Raw genomic sequence first — 20,871 nt, 5'->3', positions numbered from 1 at the left:
GTGCTCCTGAACGGCACATCAGCGAGTTGATAGTGCCGTGCCCTGCTCTCTCCTGCTGGAGGTTCTTGGTGTTGTTCTACAAATGGGAAGGTCCTCAGTCCTTCCACCTCAGGCTGAGGGCAAGCGCTAGTACTTCACATTTTCTGTCTGTAAGATTATGGAATCATGCTGGAAGTACGGGAAGACTCGCTCAGGATCAGAGGCAGGACCAGGCTCCAGGCCACTTGTTCTTGTCTGCTCTTGGTATCCAGCTGTGCTTTCTGTGCCCTCTCTGGGCTGGTTTAACTGCCTCCTTGCTCTGCCTGGCATGCCCGTGGCTTCTTGCCACGGCTTTGAGGCTGATGGCCCTGAGGCAGGGCTGATGCCAGGCCCTCCACTACGAAGCCGTGCGGCAGCCCTCAGGGCAAGGCTTGCCCTGCGCTTACTGAGCGGACGGGCCCACAGTGCAGCTAGGGTGTCACATGTGGCCTGACTCACTCCACAGGCCCCACTTTTCAGAGGAAGAAATGAGACTTTTTAGGCTACCTACGACAGAGCTTGGTGGTATTTCTGTGATTTGTTGTGGTATGGATTAGGGCAGTCAAGGTGCCTCTCAGGGTAGTATCTGGCTCAAGTATCTGGACACAGAAGGCAGGCACTGCAGCAAGCATAGGTTCTTTATGAATACCCTCTTGCAATGTGCTGACACTGTGCTGAGGATGGATACTTCGGATCTGAGAAATGGGGAACAGAGACTGTCCATGTCTGCATCATTGCCTGAAACTTGGTTATCAACAACCCTCTTCTCATGTGGCTATGTGTGCCTCTAATATGAAAAAAAGCTTCTGATATTGTCTCATAGTACATAGGTCTTAAGCCCATAAGCTCTTATTCCAGCTGGAAGCACCTGCCTTGCTTGGTGGCTGTCCCAGAAGAACAGGCACCGGGTGGCCTCTTCCTGCGTTACTCAGGTTTTTCCCTTCATCCTCACTGCCAGCATATCTAGCAGGCAGGGAACTGCGCACCATTTTGTGGGTGCGGAACTGAAACACATGAAGGCACTTTCATTAGGGCTGCAAAGAGAAATCTGTAATGAAGTCGGAAATGTAACTTTAGACAGAAATGCAGAAGTTCCCGTTCATGCCTTGAGCTGGTCTCTAGCACTGATGTGAAGGATGGAAGCCTGTATGGTTCCTGTATTTGTTGTCCTCTGTAAGCTTAAATACTTTCTGTCTTCTGAGCTGGATATTTTAGCAGTCAAGATATGCTGGAGGAGGTGGTGGAATGGCTTGCTGGTCGAATCAGTCTGGAAATTCATGCTAATAACATTACACAGGAGCTGATTTTTTTTTCCCTTCCACTGAACTGTCCTGCCCATGCTTCTCAGATAGGTGAGTGGTTAAGTTAGTCAGGCTGTCCTCAGTGGAAATGTTTTTGAGTAAGAATCTTTTCATATTCAGAAGTGTTGAGCTCAGGTTGGAAAAGATGAAAATGACAACCAAAATTATCAGGAGAAACAATCACATGCAGAGAAACTGGAAGATTTTACTTGTTCAGCCTCTCAAGATGGAGGAGATCTGGTTCATCTGTGAAAATACATCTGGTTGAGTGGGCTTAAAAATGGAGGAGAGAGAAATACTGCTGCTGAAGGACTGTTGATGCAAGAATAAATGACACAAATTGGCCATTAAAATGGAAAATAGGGGGCTTTAAAGCATAAGACCAAAGAAGGCTTAGACCAGCCACCCAAAACAGTTAGGGAAATAACCTACAGAGGTTATTTGTCTTTTAGATGTGATTTGTGCGACTATGACAGTTACCTGCTGTTGCCACAAGCTTGATTTAGTAGTCCAGAAGTTCCTCATTTCCACAGAAAAATCTGCCAGATAAGACTTGCTTGCCAGTGCGTTATTGCCACTGCCCTTTCCCCAGGGAGATGCTGCAGCACTTGGCTGTCCTGCCTGCCTGGTAGAAAAGTCCATGGAGAAACATGACAAGCTGTGGTATTTCTTGATCTGCTGCGAGATCTGAAAAGACGTGAGCATTTGATTTCTCGGAAGGTGAAAGTAATTTCTCATAATGCGAGCACAGATCGTTACTGCTACGGTTATTGGAATGAAAGGTTTCTCTCCGCCCTGCCTTCTTAGTCCCCTTCTTTAGATGTCTTTGCTAACAGCCTGTTATCCTCCTCTGCCTGATGCGGGGCTCAGGCCAAATTCTTCCCTCCCTCCTGCACCAGAGGGACCAAAGAGTGGCCACACTGCTGTCAGTGAAGTAACACTGGCTTCGCTTTGTCACATGTGACAGCAGAACAATAGCGCTGTGCCACTAAGTGGGAGCCGTGCTTTGTGGATGGTTTTTCCTATTATTTTAGAGACTGCAGCAGTGTTAAGTCTACAATGAAGGGTCTCATAATCACACTCTCATTATGCTTTGAAAAAGGCTTTAAGCTTTGTATTTTGTATGTGGGCACTGCAGCTAGACGCTCATTCGCTGGCAGCATTTGCTGTGAATCATGCTCACAGCTTGAGGCATCGCACTAAAACCCCCAAGCATCCCCGTGTCATATGGCATTTCTCCCAAGGACATAGCCAACAGTTTATCATCCCCAAGGAATCAAGGGGAAGGGGATCTGCCATTTAATTTTCCTGTCGAAGTCAGCAGGCCAGCTCACAGAATCACAGAATCACAGAATCACAGAATTTTCTAGGTTGGAAGAGACCTCAAGGTCATCGAGTCCAACCTCCAACCTAACGCTAACAGCCCTCCACTAAACCATATCCCTAAGCTGTACATCTAAGCGTCTTTTGAAGACTTCCAGGGATGGTGACTCCACCACTTCCCTGGGCAGCCTGTTCCAATGCCTCACAACCCTTTCTGTAAAGAAGTTCTTTCTAACATCTAACCTAAAACTCCCCTGGCTCAACTTAAGCCCATTCCCCCTCGTCCTGTCACCAGGCACGTGGGAGAACAGGCCAACCCCCACCTCTCTACAGCCTCCTTTAAGGTATCTGTAAGGAGCAATAAGGTCACCCCTGAGCCTCCTCTTCTCCAGGCTGAACAAGCCCAGCTCCCTCAGCCGCTCCTCGTAGGACTTGTTCTCCAGGCCCCTCACCAGCTTCGTCGCCCTTCTCTGCACCCGCTCAAGCACCTCGATGTCCTTCTTGTAGCGAGGGGCCCAAAACTGAACACAGTACTCGAGGTGCGGCCTCACCAGAGCTGAGTACAGGGGGACGATCACCTCCCTAGCCCTGCTGGTCACGCTGTTCCTAATACAAGCCAGGATGCCGTTGGCCTTCTTGGCCACCTGAGCACACTGCTGGCTCATATTCAGCCGACTGTCCACCATCACTCCCAGGTCCTTCTCTGCCTGGCAGCTTTCCAACCACTCATCTCCCAGCCTGTAGCTCTGCTTGGGGTTATTGCGCCCCAGGTGCAGGACCCGGCACTTGGCCTTGTTAAACTTCATGCAGTTGACCTCAGCCCATCGGTCCAGCCTATCCAGATCCTCCTGCAGAGCTTTCCTACCCTCAAGCAGATCGACACACGCACCTAACTTGGTGTCATCTGCGAACTTACTGAGGGTGCACTCGATGCCCTCGTCCAGATCATCGATGAAGATATTAAAGAGGACCGGCCCCAGCACCGAGCCCTGGGGGACGCCACTAGTGACTGGCCTCCAACTGGACTTGGCTCCATTCACCACGACTCTTTGGGCCCGGCTATCCAGCCAGTTTCTAACCCAACGAAGCGTGCGCCAGTCCAAGCCAAGAGCAGCCAGTTTCTTGAGGAGAATGCTGTGGGAGACGGTGTCAAAAGCCTTGCTGAAGTCAAGGTAGACCACATCCACAGCCTTTCCCTCATCCACCCAGCGCGTCACTCTGTCATAGAAGGAGATCAGGTTCGTCAGGCATGACCTGCCTTTCATAAAGCCATGCTGACTGGGCCTGATCGCCTGCTTCCCCTGCAAGTGCTGCATGATGACTCTCAGGAGGATCTGCTCCATGAGCTTTCCTGGCACTGAGGTCAAACTGACAGGCCTGTAGTTTCCCGGGTCTGCCCTCCGGCCCTTCTTATAGATGGGCGTCACGTTTGCTAGCCGCCAGTCGATTGGGACCTCCCCCGATAGCCAGGACTGTTGATAAATGATGGACAGTGGCTTGGCCAGCTCCTCTGCCAGTTCCCTCAGTACCCTTGGGTGGATCCCATCTGGCCCCATCGACTTGTGCACATCTAAGTGCCGTAGTAGGTCACCAACCAGTTCTTCATGGATAATGAGGGCCACATCCTGCTCCCCATCCCCTTCCACCAGCTCAGGGTACTGGGTATCCAGAGAACATCCGGTATTGCCGCTAAAGACTGAGGCAAAGAAGGCATTGAGCACCTCCGCCTTTTCCTCATCTCTTGTAACTAAGTTTCCCCCCGCATCCAGTAAAGGATGGAGATTCTCCTTAGTCCTCCTTCTTGTGTTGATGTATTTATAGAAACGTTTTTTGTTATCTTTAACGGCAGTAGCCAGATTGAGCTCCAGATGAGCTTTGGCCTTCCTAATTTTGTCCCTGCACAGCCTCGCTACTTCTTTAAAGTCCTCCTTAGTGGCCTGCCCACTTTTCCAAAGCTTATAAACCCTCTTTTTCCTCCTAAGATCAAGCCACAATTCTCTGTTGAGCCAGGCCGGTCTTCTTCCCCGCCAGCTCGTCTTTGGGCACGTGGGAACAGACCGTTCCTGCGCCATTAAGACTTCCCTCTTGAAGAGCGCCCAGCCTTCCTGGACCCCTCTGCCCTTCAGAACCGCCTCCCAAGGGACTCCACCAACCAATGTCCTGAGCAGCTCAAAGTCAGCCCTCCGAAAGTCCAATACAGCGGTTTTACTGGTCCCCTTCCTGACCTCGCCAAGAATAGTGAACTCCACCATTGCGTGGTCACTCTGCCCTAGACAGCTCCCGACGATCACGTCCTCCACCAGTCCTTCTCTGTTTGTGAAGAGAAGGTCTAGCGGGGCACCTCCCCTGGTAGGCTCACTAACCAGCTGTGCCAGGAAGCTATCTTCCACGCTCTCCAGAAACCTCCTAGACTGCTTTCTCAGGGCTGTGTTGTGCTTCCAGGATATGTCAGGGAAGTTGAAGTCCCCCACGAGTACAAGAGCTGATGATTTTGCAACCTCTGTCAGCTGCCTGTAGAATTCCTCATCCGTCTCCTCATCCTGGTTCGGCGGTCTATAGCAGACCCCGACCAGGACACTAGCCTTGTTGTCCCTGCCGATCCTAACCCAAAGGGACTCGACCTTGTCATTCCCAACCTCGAGTTCTACAGCCTCGAAAGACTCTCTAATATAGAGAGCCACACCACCACCCCTTCTATGCTGCCTGTCCCTTCTATAGAGCTTATAGCCAGGCATTGCAGCACTCCAGTCATGAGACTGGTCCCACCACGTCTCCGTGATGGCAACCAAGTCGTAGCCTGCCTGCCGCACGATGGCTTCCAGCTCCTCCTGTTTGTTACCCATGCTGCGTGCATTGGTGTAGATGCACTTCAGCTGGGCCATTGCCTTATCCTCCGGCCTTGCCATTGTTCCCCCTGGCACAGCCCCAACAATCCTAGCCTCAGCCCCATCCCCCTTCCTACCTAGTTTAAAGCCCTCTCAATGAGCCCTGCCAGTTCCTGGCCCAGGATCCTTTTTCCCCTAAAAGATAGGGACCCGTCTGCGGCCATCAGGCCAGGTGCTGAGTAAAGTGCCCCATGATCAAAAAACCCAAGATTTCTGCGTTGGCACCAGCCCCGGAGCCACGTGTTTAACAGGTGGGCTTTCCGTGTCCTCTCTGAACTCCTCCCTGCCACCATAGGGATGGACGAAAACACCACCTGCACTCCCGCTCCATCCACTAACCGACCCAGCCCCCTAAAGTCCCTTTTGATAGCCTTGAGGCTTCTCTCTTCGATGTTATCACTGCCCGCCTGGACTATCAAAAGGGGGTAATAGTCAGAGGGGCGTACCAGGTTAGGAAGCTTCCTGGCAACGTCCCTGACCCTGGCCCCAGGGAGACAGCAGACTTCCCTACGGGTAGGGTCCGGCCGACAAATAGGGCCCTCTGTTCCCCTAAGAATCGAGTCACCAACAACAATAACCCTCCTGTCTTTTTTGGTGGAGGCAGTCCTGAGGCGCGGAGTCGACCTCCTCGCTCCAGGCATCCTCCTGGGAACATTTGCTACCTCTTCCTCACACACCGGCCTCTCAATCTCTAGGGCCTCAAACCTGTTGTGTAAGGGCACCTGGGAAGGTGGGGCCAGAAGGGGAGAGCATCGCCTGCGATGTCGAGCAGGGACCTGTTTCCATTCCTCCTCAGCTCCCAGATCCCCTCCCTCTGCCCGACGGGGACAGGGCAGGGGGTCCGCCCCCATTTGGGGAGTCTCACCTCGGCACCTCCCCTTGAGGCCCTGCAGGGAGTTACTCCAGAAGTCTATCTCCCGCTCACACTCCCTGATGGCCCTCAACCTCTCCACCTCCTCCTTGAGCTCCGCCACCATGCGGACCAGGTCATCCACCTGCTCGCACCTCACGCACGCAGTTTCTCTGCCTCCCGCCGATGGCAGCAAGAGGCTCAGACACTCCTTGCATCCGGTGACCTGAACTGCGGCATTTTTTAACGGGTAGTCGGTCTGCGTGTGCACCGACTTTCTGGAGAGCGCGCCGTGCCTGGTGGCCACCATTATCGCCTAGTTACGGCTGTTGTTAACGAGGTGTTGTTTGTGTGTAGGGGGAGCGCTCTGCCCTTCCTGCGCGCCCTTCCTGCGCGAACTGCCGCGCTAACTGCCGCGCCACTCCCTCTGACGCGCCACGCCCTGTTTGCCCGCCCTGTTTGCCCGCCCTGTTTGCCCGCCCTGTTTGCCCGCCCTGTTTGCCCGCCCTGTTTGCCCGCCCTGTTTGCCCGCCCTGTTTGCCCGCCCTGTTTGCCCGCCCTGTTTGCCCGCCCTGTTTGCCCGCCCTGTTTGCCCGCCCTGTTTGCCCGCCCTGTTTGCCCGCCCTGTTTGCCCGCCCTGTTTGCCCGCCCTGTTTGCCCGCCCTGTTCGCCGCGCTCCTGGTCGCTCGCGCTCCCTAGGGGCTGCTTTTGAAGGGCTGGGGAGGGGGCGCTGCTGGCTCCGCCTTCGCCTCGTCAGCCTCCCTCACGAGGGCTGCCGGGTCCTGGCGGCTCCCTCTAGTAGGCTCGATGCCGGACAAAATTAGCCCTGCCTGGCCCGATCCCCCGCTCCGCTGCAGAACGCGTCTGCCCCGGAGCCGATCGCCTCGGCAAATGGCAGTGAAATGGCGGTGGGTCCCGATTTAAATAGCCCGCCGCTGACGCTGCTGGCTCCGCCTTCGCCTCGTCAGCCTCCCTCACGAGGGCTGCCGGGTCCTGGCGGCTCCCTCTAGTAGGCTCGATGCCGGACAATTAGCCCTGCCTGGCCCGATCCCCCGCTCCGCTGCAGAACGCGTCTGCCCCGGAGCCGATCGCCTCGGCAAATGGCAGTGAAATGGCTCCCTCTGTAGTAATTAGAAAGGGAAAAGACCCTCAGGTACATTACTCAGTACTCTGTTAGTCTACAACTGCATTGCCATCAGGAGGAGTTTTTCTCTCCTGAGAACGTGTGTATGGTAGAAAAACTGGATTCCTACAACTTAACACGTAAGTTGGGTGCAAAGCATTAGGCAATCAGTATCACTGGTCCTCTGCCAGGTGCCGGGGAATGCTTCTGGGCCATGAGGTGCTTCGTTTCAGGAGAGGGCTCCACAGCTTACGGGTCTGAATACTGCCAACATCATGTTTTCACATATCTGCATCATTTTCAAAGCTGCATACACAGCTGACATGAAGAAAACCTAAGGCACACGGACACTTGGATGGCTTTTTTTTAGATTATTTTTTTTTAGAGTTTCTTTTTTTGGATTTATACATCATCCCTTATGGATGGTATATAGGATGGATTTCAGCCTTGCTGGCTGCACTCTAGTAGTGAGCACAGTGACCCTAGAAACATGCTTGGTGTTTGGTCAGTGGGAGTCAATATTGATGTGTTTACACATCTATCTATCTATCTATCTATATATGTAAAGCTATCACTGAAAAGTTTGAAGTAGAACCGCAGTGTGTGCTTTTCCTTTGTACGTTCCTCTACATTGAGAAAGCATGTCTACATGTAAAGCATACCAAAGCTAAAAGGACTGATACTAGGATCGTTTTGCTTGCGTTTTTCTCCTTCTGCACCAGGCTCCAAGAAGTGTGTACCTGGTGGGTGACAGAAGGGAGACCTATGCAAAGACACTGGTATTTCCCAGCAGCCTCTATATGTTTGTGTCCAGTCTGTGGAAGGCTTGCCAGTATAGGAAAGGCATTGCAGAGTTCATCAGTCTAGCATGGTTTAGAAAATGATCATCATGCAAGAACTGACTTTCTTTGCACCTGGGGAACAAATAATTCTGCACACAGTGGTTGCTCCCACTTGATTATTGTCACGTAAAACTTTGATTTAATGCAGGCTTCAGTTAGAGCAAACTCTTGAGAGAGGCTGTGTCACTAAGAGCAATGGCTTTGGTGTCTGTCATGACCGCATATGTTTTGTTAAAACATAGCACAAAGGCTGGCAGGTTTTTTGCTGCCTCTGCCAGTGATGTTTCCAGATTCTGCAGTGTGAAGCGACCAAGCAGACAGTACAGAAAAATAAATAACCAAAACACTTAAGTGTCCTATCAGCACAGCGCCGTTAAATCATCCAGATGCAACTCCGTGTGTTATCTTTGACGATACCTGCCATACCCCATCATTCATCCTGCCCCTCGTGCTTTGGCAATACCTGGATAAAGGGGGGCCAAAATGCACATCTGATATTTCTCAAGGACGTGTTTGTTTCCTGCATAACTTTTCCATGCACTAGCATTACAACCTGAATTCAAAGAGGCACTGAGCCTGCTTTCAAATGACTGTGATCCAGAGGTAGAAGCCGTGTCAGAGCAGCCTAATCCCCTCTCAGTGCACTGGTGAGGACGGCACTTCCACGCTTGTCTGTTCTTATGGCAGTGTCTGCTCCCTTTCTGCAGACAGCAGGGGAAGATGGGCTCAGGAGGCATCAAACCACCCACACAGCACCCTGGGCTCTACCTCAGCCAGGGCCACCTCTGAGCTGCCCTTGGGAGGAGGTACCGAGAGTCCTCAGCTCCTCGGGCAGTCTGGGGTCACTGTACTGCTGGGACTCCGTCCCAGGTGCCAGCACCAGCATGAGGCCATTTGAGGCCTAGGTGTGACTGGCACAAGCTGGCAAAGCAGAAAACAGTAGGACCAGAGGGCAGAATGTTTGTTGTACCTTTGTAACATGAACATCTGATCAAACTACAAAGCTCCAGCAGCGGTTTCTAAAAGCACAGCTCCTCTCTGAAAGAGACTGCAGAAGTGTTTCATGTTCGTCTGAGAGACTTGATGGCAACTGTGCATGGCTTGCAAGTACAAAGAAATGTTTTTTTTCCTAACTGTCTACCCTCCAGATGCAGCCTGAACTCAGAACTGAGCTAAGGTCTTTCCATCACTCTCTGATAAGAGGTTTTGATAGAAAAGCTGAGTGCAGCAGCCTTTACGAGCTGGGTCCCAGCAGCATACCCAAAAGGACTTCCAGGGGTTCACTAGCTTGTGTGTCAACTGGAACTGAAGGCAGCTCCTGCCCTCCACCATTAATTTGGAAATAGCCACTCTTCTAAATGGGGTTGCTGTGCCCATACTTACCTTGATGCCCTTACCACCTCAGGATGTTGCTAAAGTGAGGAAGGAGAAATGAACCAGGTGGAAGAAACAGCTGCAAAAATGGTCCTCAGGTGGGAGTAGAAGAGCTTCTACAGGCAAGTCAGATTAGACTTGCAACCTCTAGATGAGAGGAGAAGACACGTGCTTCACACAGAAGGTAGAAATGCGTTGTTCATGTTCATATCCCTGCTTTCCTAAGCAGACAATGATGTTGCTTTCCCAACCACACTGTTCTCAGATATTTGTTTTGTGGTAAAAATTACAGACAAAAGAGAATTCAGGCAGCTCTGCCAAGCCCTGTCTAGCCAGGCTCAGTTCCCTCAGTGCCTCACACCTTCTTGAGCCCTTCCTCCTTCTGTGCAAGAAGAAAGGGAAGCCTAAGGTCTGGTGGAGGTTGTACATGCATTTTCCAAGCAGATCAGCAAAATGGGAGCTGTACACAAATCACTGGCTGGGGTTTACTTCAAATGCAAGGAAGACAAATGACTCCACATCCTGTAAAGTGCCAGCTGAGCTTTTGGTCAAGATCTCTTCCCTCCTGTTCCTGCTCTGGGATGTGAAGCTGTAAAGCCTTACAGTCAGACTGCCACCTTCTCTGGCAGCAACACCAGAGGAACTTGCAACCTCAAGCAGAAGCAAGGAAAGCCATTGGTTTCCTATGTACCCTCAACAGCTCATGATCTTGGTTATTTCTTAGAGCAAACAAGTCAGATCAGGGCTTGTTCCAACCACAGCAGGCACTAAATAGGGCATGGGGACTGGTGATCCTGCTCACACGGAACTTGTGTTAGACAAACCAGTGCTCAGGACCAAGCAAAATCCATGTCTGGGTGACTTCTTCCACCCTATAGGAAATAGTGAGTCTTGTGCAGGACCAGAGGCTGTATGCTCAAATAGGGTCAGGCCGTCACTCCTGTGGTCCAGACGGTGCCTGTTCAATTGGTGATGGGGAACAAACTCTAGAGGAACAGCTCCAGGGCCAAATTCACTTGTACATACTCTCCTGGTATAAGGCTCTCTTTGCTGTGGATTTGGTTCTCAGGATTAGCTTTGGTATCCGATAATATAGGAGCTCTAACTGAAGCTTTACCCTTGACTGTGGTGTTTATAACTCGCTACCACCATTTTGTCTCCCACCTCCTCCCTCCTCAGACAAGGGAAGCCTCTAAAGAGGGGAGTTCAGGGAGCTGAAGACATCATCTTGTCAGCTTGGATAAAGCTGGCTAACAAGAGAAAGGTGGATGCAGATATCAACATGCTTACGCACCTGGAGCAATCAGCTCCTTCAGCTAAGAACCTCAGAAAGCTGAGGAATGGGCTGTGAAAAAGAATGGTCCATTAAGGTTTATAAAACATAATTATGCTTCTGGATGTCTGCTGGGTCCCAGGCTCTCCCAGCTGATAAAAACAATAGCAAGCTGTCATACCTGATTCTTTCTCATCATTCTAGACTTGCAGGTGGAAGAGAATCTGTAACAAGATTGGGAAAGAAAGAGGAGACAAATTTTCTTTTCCATCCCATGGTAAAATAACGTGTTGAATTATCATCTGGAAACTGGGAAGAACCAACATGAGCAACGAGAGGCCAGTGAACCCTAGTTCATCTCCACTGACTGAGGGCCTGAAGAGAAAGAGAGGAAGACCAAAGAAGCAGCCACGGGTAAGTGTGCATCATCCAAAGGGTCTGCCTGAGGTTGCTGTGATACTAGCAGGCAGTAAAGAGCAAGGGAAGGGAAGGCATGCTGTGGTAGTGCTGCCTATCTTCTAGTTTGTTTCAGCATCTGGAAAAGCAGAGACAACCTAGTAAATTATTCTGGGGATCATCCTGCTAAATTTTCTCTTTTTCAGGAGGAAGCTGGGGGACAATTGCTGGTGAAGAAACCACGAGGAAGGCCAAAAGGAAGCAAGAAAGTGAGCACTGTAATTGGACAAATGGTGAGAGTAAATGGCTTATATGCTTTTATGAGGGGGAAGAGAGAAGCTGGCTGTCCCTTCTACAAGCATTACTAGAGGGACAAGCAGGGAGGGCTCTCTTAGATTAAGGATAGGCAATGAAATTTGCCCCTCATTCAGTTCAGTTTTAGTTGCCACTGTTGTTTAGTTGTCACAGTTATCATGGTCTTAGTCCTAATTCACTTTCTGGCCTTCCTGTGCTGTCGTTGCCTGTTCAGCAGCTTCCTTCTGGAGTTTCTCCTTTGCCATTGCAACATAATCACAACCAGCACAGTCTGGCAGGTGTTTCCTCCTCAACTGTCTTCCATCCCCAGCTTTAGTCACCTTCTGCTGTTTGGCTCACAAAACCTTTATGCAGAGGTCACTTTGGGCAGGTTCAGTGTATTTAGTCACAGTACGCAGCAGATAGGAGAATTGAAAATACTTTTTTTGTATTGCTTTCAATATAGGTAGAACCTCCCGCTGGAAAAAGGCCAAGAGGGAGGCCCCGTAAGTGGGTGAGTACAGCATTCAGTCCTTTTCTTATTCTCCATCCACAGAGCCCAGGCTGGGAGGAAGGCTTCTCTTGCATTTGTTCTCAGGCTCTCTGTTGGCAATGACGTTCAGCCTAGCTGGCCCAGGAATCCAACACATTAGGGAAGCTCTGACTGCCCTCCCAGTACCTCATTCCCAAGATTCAGTTCTTGAAACATCCTGGGAGCCCAGGAGAGCTGCTATACTTAAGACATATTAGTCTTCTACAGTCCTTCCCAGGCTGGGAGGTCAGACCAGAGTTCCCATCCATTCTCAAGCAGAGAGATTGTCTTCCCAAGAATCCTGACGAACTGGAGTGATTGCTTAGCATGTCAGTTTGCCTCAAAAGAAGAAACTTAGAGTTTAGCCAAAAATAAATAAATAAATAAAAAATTGATGAATGACAAAACTTTGAATCCTGCCAGCAGGAGGCTCTTACATGCAGCAAACAAAGGATTAGTAAGAATCAGTAGTCAGAAGATGAAGATAGAATATTTCAGGACTTGACAGAAAAAGTTTTAAATCAATAAGGATATTCACTCCTGCAAGTAATTAATGGCATGTTATATATTATTAGGGGTGATTAAAAACAAGCAAACAACCAAAACAAACTAACAAAAAAACAAAACAGACAAACCACAAACTGTTATTTAGTGTGTATTTGTTGACACAAAGAATTCTAGACCAATCCTAAGCTGTGCACTTGCTGCAGGAATACAAAGGTTTGCCATACAGCTGCAGTGCTGCAGGAACACTTGGGATGGAAAGAGCTGGATCAGCAGAAACAGAGGGATAGTGCAGTCTGTGAGGGCTACAGAGGAGGCTTGGAAGGAAATCTTCACTAGGGAGGGAGTACCAGCATGTGAGAGAGATGAAAAGACTTTTCTGACATGATAATGACCTTGACAGACAAATGTTTCTTGGATGGAAATGGAGGGAAACTTGTAAACCCTCTGCAGAACTGAATCTCAGAAGAGGGACTGGGGAGAGCAGAGCAACTTCAGGCAGTGTACTCACCATGTAAAAGCAAGGTCAGGGACTGGCATCCAGGTGGTTGCATGCAGACTAGCAGACAAAGACTGGTGTTAGTTGTCCCTGGGGACCAGTGGAAGTCAGGGTTTGGTAAGTAGCTTGGAAACAGTCTGGATATTGCTGACTTTGAGACTAGTATGAGGGATATTCATCTGCAGATGTGGTTTGACCTGGTCAGGTGCTTGAGGGGAGGCAGAAATTCGGAGAGGAGGAAGACCTCAGGTGATACAGAATTGAGCCTTGGTGGAAAGTGCCTGGTCACCAGGAGAAGGCATGTGAATACACAGGGCTCTAAATTTCCAAGGGGATGCAAGATAGAGTAATTTAAATAAATTATTTCTTAAACTGGTGGAGCCTACAGCTATCACCTTGTCTTGGACAAAGGTACAAACTGATGTGTCCTGTATGTGTAGCTGTGAACTCCAGTGGGTGAATGCAAATGCAGAGGCCAAAGGACTCCAACTCTCATGGAGTTTCTGGTATTGATTTATGCATTCCTCGTACAATCTGAAACAGGCAAGTTTAACCTTCAGGAGTGCTCAGTGCCTTTCAGCTGTCAGCCTGGTAAGGGAAAGCAGGCAAGGAAGTTCTGGGGGAGGAATAAATTCAGTCACAGCTTCTGCTGTTACCGTGATGCAGTCTGAACTGTGGTAGGGAAGCCTTGGCTGCGAAGCGCTGTTATTGTAGGGTTTACAGTGGAGGAGGCAGCAGGAGCAGCCAGGCAGCGTGATGCACGTGCTGCCCAGCATCTTTCAGGGCACAAAGACCCACGTGTGTGTTGTCAGAAGCTAATACCTGAAATAAAGCTAGCTGGAGTAGGTTTCCTCACCAAGCTTCCCTTCTTTTGTTGAAAGAAGATTCATTAAAAAAAATAAATCTTTTTTTTTCCATGGAAATTCTTATTTTTCAATAATAATAGCCTAAGTGAAACATTTCCTTATAAGTTCAGTTGGCAGTTTATTCTTCCTTGAGACCTTTTTGATGCACAGAAGCAAGCCAACAGATTGGAGCATCCTGATGGTTCTCAGGATATACAAATAGTTGTGTCAGGTGTCCAGGATTCCTTGGTTCTGTGTGTGCCTATGCTCCTTTCCTTTTTTAGAACCACAGAGTAATTCAGGTTGGAAGGGACCACCAGAGGTCCTTTAGTGCAAACCACTGCTCAAAGCAGGTCTAATTAGATCAGCGTGCTCAGGGATTTGTCCAGCCTGTAAACATCTATAGCATTCTAGAAATCATTTACAGCTATCTGTCATCTCTGACAGGGTACAAATGAGGTCAGGAAAGACTCTTCCGGCCATTCTCTGCCGTTACGGATTGCAGTAGCTGCCATTCTAGGGATAGGATAGAGGGTTTGTGGTTAAATTAATTAAGTTGTGTGCCAGAGCTGTAACTTAGGTGTTTCTTGTTATAAACAAAAGAGATATGTAGCCATTTGTAAGAAAAATCTTTCTGCTTTGTTACTGCCAGTTTACCGAGGCTAAAACTTTTTGCACACTGACTTTTTTTGTTTTAGTGATTCAAAATATTTCATCCTCACTTTGGTTAATGAAGCATTGTGATGCTTCAGTTCAAAATTTGTTCAACATCTGAAGAGTTTCTGGGGGGCAAAGACGAAACAGAAGAAACGGAGCAGATCCTGGGATTTGAATTTTCAATGGACAAAATGTTTTGCTTTTCAGGACAGGAAACTGTGTGCTCAAGGATGAAAAAAATCTCTGTAGCTGCATAAAGGGGAGGTTTTTCAAGATGTGGGACTCATGTCTCATAAAAGACTGAAAATGTGGGGGCTTATTATGTACTCTGACAGCCATTCAGAGACTCTTGTGAATACACATAGGCACTACATGCACTGGCACATGCTCTTGAATGCAGTTGGACACAAGAAGTGGTGGCAAGTCAGCATAGTTTCAGCACTGCACGGTCTTATGTAAATAACATAGATGCCAAGCCAAAAGCTTTTAATCAACTTTGTGCATTTGCAATTTTGTCTCCTGATACTGATTCCATGTGGGGGATTTTGTTTGTTTCTGGTGTTTCTCTTCATAGCCCCAGCTAGCGATCCGAGAAGGAACGTCTGAGGAAGGAAGTCCTCAGGGAAGCAGTGACTTGAATTTGAACTCAGCGCCTGCCACACAAGGTTTGAAATTAGATAATTGTAATTACACTGGGCTAAACTGTGGAACCATGCTCCTAGCAAACCATGCATGTACCCCCAAGGCTGTAGCACTGGCTGCAATCTTTCTGGTAAACCCTACAAATAGAGGAGCGTTTGGAAGGCTTCCAGAAACACAAGGAGCAGTAGCACATTGCTTCCATCTAATTTGGTGGTGGCTACTCGAGCAGAAGCAGAGGCAGAAAAGAGGGGTGGGAGAAGAGTCTATATATTTATCTTTATAAGATGTCTTTTATCGGAGGTGATAGTTGCTGTTACAGTCTGAGTGAAACTCATACAGTATGAGTGAAACCGCCTGGCTGTGTTACGATAGTGTATATTCACTTTCTGCATGTAGGTCTTACTTAAAACTGTGAAGAGCCCCTAACATTTGGGATATGCTAGTGCTGATTCCAGCCTGCCTCCGGGATAGCCTTGCCCTCTCCTCCGTGGTCGCACCCGATGGCAGCGCTCCTTGTTAGTGGCTCGCGCCCTAGCAGTGAATGACGACACTGGCAGGTTTCTATATAGGGCTGCAAAGCTATCTAAGCTTCTCTGAGATGAGATAACAAATAGCAGTTATCACTCACGAGAGCATGCAGATGCACCACCCACAGCTCCGGTAGCACTGCAGATGCAGGAAAGTGCAAGTTCTGTGCCACGTAGGGCTGTTCCTGAGGTAGATGCCAGCCAAACTCGTGTGCAGTCGAGCCCGACCTTCAGTGAGTGTTGTAGGAAGCAATTCATTACAAAGATTCCCTTGAGCGGGAGGTGGAAGGGGGCCAGCAGCCCCGGAGAGGCAGATGTTGCCTTGTTTTGCCGTGTGGTCAGCACAGCTGCTCCCTCGTCCCGCTGCCGTTAGCGCTGCGGAGCGTGCTGTGCGAAGCGACCTAACTGACACTGGGCAGCCGAACCCAACCTCGGGTTCTTAGAAAGTCCCTGGAAATGCCACATGATAAAACGCCGGAGCAGTTAACCTCAGCTGCTCGATTCAGTTTCCTCTCGGGCCCCTGCTCCCGTATCACTTCCTGCCACCACGCTGCGCGCTCAGCTCAGCAGAGCCGCAGGCCTGCGAGTGACGAGCTCACCTCCAGCCCCCCGCTGCCTCCGGCAGTGCTCACGAGCGTCGCCCAAACCACAGCCCACGTGGGCACTTTCTTCTTCCTTTTGCTCTGAGTGGGACCCGGGGCGGTGACATGAGGAATGTTTCCCTCGTGTCGCAATGAGGTAGAGCCAGACGTGACGGGAGCAGCGGATGCTGCGGCCGGCGGGAGACAGCTGTGAGGCACACGATAGTGTGGCATCAACCGCCCTGCTCCTGCACCCAGCAGTGCCAGGACAGAGAGGGCAGTTTTACCTGGTGTGCTGCTGTAAAGGAGAAAAGCAGCTAAAAATCAGTAGGGATTGCAAGCACGGTATGAAACCTGGCAGTCCTCTGGAAAACTTCATAGCCGTTGTTACTCACTCAGGTGCTTGAGACTGGGTGGTGAGCTTGTCTTAGAAACTGCTGGGTGAAAAGGAGAAACAAATTATTCTGGAAACTAGAGGTCCTGTGGCTTGTTTGGAAGTGAGATGCAGCTGTGGCAGCTTTCAGATGGGAAGTTTGTGGATGAACCCGTTCTATGGGTCTGGGTTTAACTTATATATTACGGCTTTTGTGCTACTCATGTAGGAGGCTACAGCTCTGAGATTTGTTAGCAGGAGTCTGCAGTCACATAATGATCTTCTGCTATGGGCACAGCCAGAGCTTTTGATTATTGTGGGGTTGGTTAGTTTGTTTTTTCCTTTCACGTGAGGATTTTTGAGATTCTGTGCTAGTGGGAGGGCATAGGGGGGATGCATGTGCTTGGTCATGCTGCAGGTTGTATCCTCTACAGTTCTGAATGGGAAAGGCGTCTGCACTGGACTTCATGTCTGCAACATTAAGAGAACTGCTGAAACAGACAGTGACTGATTCCTTGCTTTTCTGTCAGCCCTGTCTGGGGAGAATAAAGAACCCGCAAGAACTGAAGGAGAAATGTGCCAGACTTGCAAGCCCGCCATGGTGCAGAGAAGAGAGGAGAGCTTCTTGAAAGCTACCTGTATATTTTTCCCATTGCCTTTGTAGCTGGGGATCCAGCTCTTCTTTTCCCCTGTATGTTTGCATTAGCAGAAGCCAGAAAAGTTCACACAAACCATAGCTTCTGGGCCCTCAATGGCCCCATTCTGAGGCATGCTGTCAGGGGAAGCTGTTCATGTTGGCTTTAGTCTGACAGCCAGTACAAGAACAAGAATCTTGCTGTGAAGATCTTCGGGTGTCTGGGAATGGACCTATGCCTTCTTTTAACCTTGCACTGACTCTGTAACTGGGCATTTGGGCAGCAAGGCTCCTCGACGCAGAGCTCTAACTCCGTCTCCCATGATCTCTCCCTTTAGGCATCACTGGAAAAGACGGTTCCAGGCCCAGCAAAACTACTGGTCTTAGGAAGTCTCTGAGTAACATCCCTGCCACAGCTCAGTAGTATACCACCTGCTCATGTCTTGCTGAAGCCAGAGGACTGGAAAGCAAATAGCATTCTTATTGTCATATTTTGAATTCTTCTTTTGTGATAATCTTGCCCAATCTTTCTCTCCTGCTGTCTGCTGGCTTACCCCAGCCATCCAAGCAGGGACTTAAGGGACAAAAAGAAAAATGCTTTCTCAGGGAGTTGCCTTTCACAGTTTGTAGTAGATTTTTTGGTAAGGATATTATCTTTTGTATCTTCAGTAACACGGTGCCTCATGCTGCCACAGATAGCAATAGTTCAACAGAAAGACAGTGTTGACTCAGTAATACAGATATGGGAAAGGAAATCTATTTATATAGCTAAATTCTGAATTTATGCCATACCACCTCTGGTAGATGATGGAGTGGTCCCAAGAGTTAAATTTTGCTCATTTGCTCACAGGGACTCTATCTGAAAGATACTTTGAGTCCTTCCCTCCCTGTATCGGAAAGAAAAAGCCTTCATGGCATTTCCAGCTTACATAATGTGGTCAGGAATTTGGGTGCTTTAGAGGAAAGCTCACACCATGGCATCTTGAGGACTGACTCTGAAATTTTTATCCTAGTGCTATCAGCTCAGGCCATCTTCCATTAACTAGCTTTTGGCCTGCTGGCACTCCCCATGAATTTGATAGCAACTCTGAGTGAACAATCTTTACAAGCTTAGTCACAACCACTGGATTTCATCACTTCCAAGGAGTGCCTCTAAAGAACCAAAGTAACCACAGGTTGCTTCCTTCAGAGCTGCAGGATTCAACTTAAATCACTGTCGTACCTTCATCCATAATGTGCGTTTGTGGGGTCCTCTAGTGTTGCAGCTATGCAAATAAAAGCTTGCTGATACAGTTTAGTTTTGGGAGACAGCAGTGTCCTGTAGCTCTGGGACAGGGACTGAGAGCAGCACATTGTATGTCAACTCTACTTTCAGCATCGGAGCTGATCTTCCTGAATTCTGAGGAATGAGGGTATTTCCATTACCCACTTGCAAACAATGAAATCCTGTGGTTATTTTCCATCTGGTGGATGCTCTGCCTGCCTATTAAAGGGACAAAGTGGGTATTTCAATTATCTTTGACAAGATGTAAAATTGGCTAGCTTTACAGTGTTAAATATTTAACCAGAACATAATTGGCTTTAAATTTATGGCAGTGCATAGCAGAAACCCGTGAAATGTCAGTATATATTGAGCTCATTTATTATCCTTTCATCAGAGGTCTGTTTCCTTAGTAGGCATGTATTTAACACAAGAAAACGTCTGCAGGATTAAGAGGAAGGAGTGACTGGAGAAAGAAAATTGAAGAACTGTTTTTACCTCCTCTAGATCATTTTGTCCAGTCTGCCATTTAGTAGCGACCAGGGTTCTTATTATGTTAATTCTATGTTGTCAGGTTTGCCCTAACAGTAGTTTCTTGTACATGGACTTTGGTGGTCTCAGCAGAAAAACTGCATCATGGTAACCCTTCTTGCCTCCTCTACCATGTACCAGAGAAATCAAGGATTTAATGGATTGGATCACAGGGTCTGACTTTATGCTGTAGAATGAGGCATGCTGGATAAATCCAGGTGGGACACCATGCATTCAAGTCTATAACTATCAATAGTTACATGAGAAGATCCAACTGGTGTTCCTCCAAGTTCAGGTTAGGGCAAGACGCAAAATTTCCTCTTTATCATTTTTTTAGACACAAAATTTCATCTGCAGTTCACATCTGCATTCAAAGGGCACCCCAGTGACACACTAGGATATTTCACCAACTTCAATACCTGATTTGTGAGTGGATTGGCAAATTCAACATTTTCCTTCAAGACTGTACTGTAGATTTAATTGAGTCCTATTACCTGAGAGTAATACCTGTTACCATGTGAAACTGGAATTTCAGCTTCTTCTAAATGGATTAGGCATGGCATCTGTAAGAGTCCTGAGCTTTTCTTATGACACTAGTGAGTCCTTTCTCAGCTGGTAACATGCAGTAGGGGTGGAAACTGCCTCAGTTAAATAGTAACACTGCTGACCTAAATCAAATGGATTTCTTCTGGGATATGCACTCAAAGTACTCCTCTTAGGGGGGGGAAAAAAAAAATCTAGTCTTTGCTACCTCTTAATATTCTATTGGGAAACCACAGCAGAAAACAGATTTCTGTAAAAAATGTAACTGCTTGGGAACAACCAGAATTCCACGCTATTATGAGCCACTCTGCATGTAGTTGAAATCCCAGTCCACCAGTCCATAACTTCAGCTTCCACTTTTATGCAGAGACTTGGAATGAAAGTCAATGTCTATTAAAAGCAGACAAAATTCCAGTTGTCTTCAGAGAGCTAGGCTGGCTCTCATGCTAGTTTTTCTTATTTGAGAGAGAAACACTTCTTATTCCTCATACCTTTTCTGTGTAGCCAAATCCTACCTCTAAACAAATGCGTTTCAAATGTTTCTAAGCTTAGGCAGTGGGTCTGAGTCAAAAAACAGGTCACTGCAGTGGGATCAGAACAGTGGAGATGACACGGTGTGTTTCCTAGCAAAGTTTGGAAGATTCTCATAAATGGTTCTCATTTTGGTGTAGGCATAAACAGTTTTGACAATTTGAACTTAGCCTCAGTGTTTGTTTTTAATAAAGGTATAAAATGTAGCACCTCAGGCTTTGGCTTTGCCTCCTCTATGTGCAACAACCTGAGATCACACACATCTCTAGGCTCTCTAGGCAAACATTTTTTCTCTTTCTTTACTGGAGTTAAAAAAAAAAAAAAAAAAAAAAAAAGAGTTTTGGACATTCTAAAACACAATTTGGTCACTCAGGAGCACCTGCAGACCTATGTGAAAACAAGGAGTAACAAGCCAGGAAAAAAAAAAACAACAAGTGTTGGTACCTAATAGTAGCCTTGGAATTGGCTTGACTACAATACAGGCTAATTCTGCTTCATGTCTATACCTAGAAGTCTCCACAGTGAAGCCTGT

The 20,871-nt window shown here is 48.3% G+C and overlaps 1 protein-coding gene across 9 annotated transcripts in view; it reads left to right on the top strand.

Moving 5' to 3' along the window:
• The window catches only part of LOC311442383 (high mobility group protein HMG-I/HMG-Y-like), a 69,232-nt gene extending 48,388 nt beyond the window's left edge, over positions 1-20,844 (top strand). For 8 of the 9 annotated variants that reach the window (XM_084531540.1, XM_084531532.1, XM_084531536.1 and 5 more), the window contains 5 exons: positions 11,194-11,403; positions 11,592-11,678; positions 12,146-12,193; positions 15,291-15,381; positions 17,812-20,844. In XM_084531540.1, the coding sequence (XP_084387666.1) occupies positions 11,314-11,403; positions 11,592-11,678; positions 12,146-12,193; positions 15,291-15,381; positions 17,812-17,897 (402 nt within the window). In that variant the 5' untranslated portion in view covers positions 11,194-11,313 and the 3' untranslated portion in view covers positions 17,898-20,844. Of the gene's footprint in view, positions 1-10,997; positions 11,087-11,193; positions 11,404-11,591; positions 11,679-12,145; positions 12,194-15,290; positions 15,382-17,811 lie in introns of those variants that run through there. The other variant, XM_084531539.1, reaches the window with a different exon arrangement.
• Positions 20,845-20,871: the final 27 nt, after the last annotated feature.

This window comes from Aythya ferina (assembly GCF_964211825.1).
Source record: "Aythya ferina genome assembly, chromosome: 10".
NCBI lineage: Eukaryota > Metazoa > Chordata > Aves > Anseriformes > Anatidae > Aythya > Aythya ferina.
The sequence above is the reverse complement of the archived record's forward strand: the minus strand, read 5'-3'. Positions and strand labels throughout refer to the sequence as shown.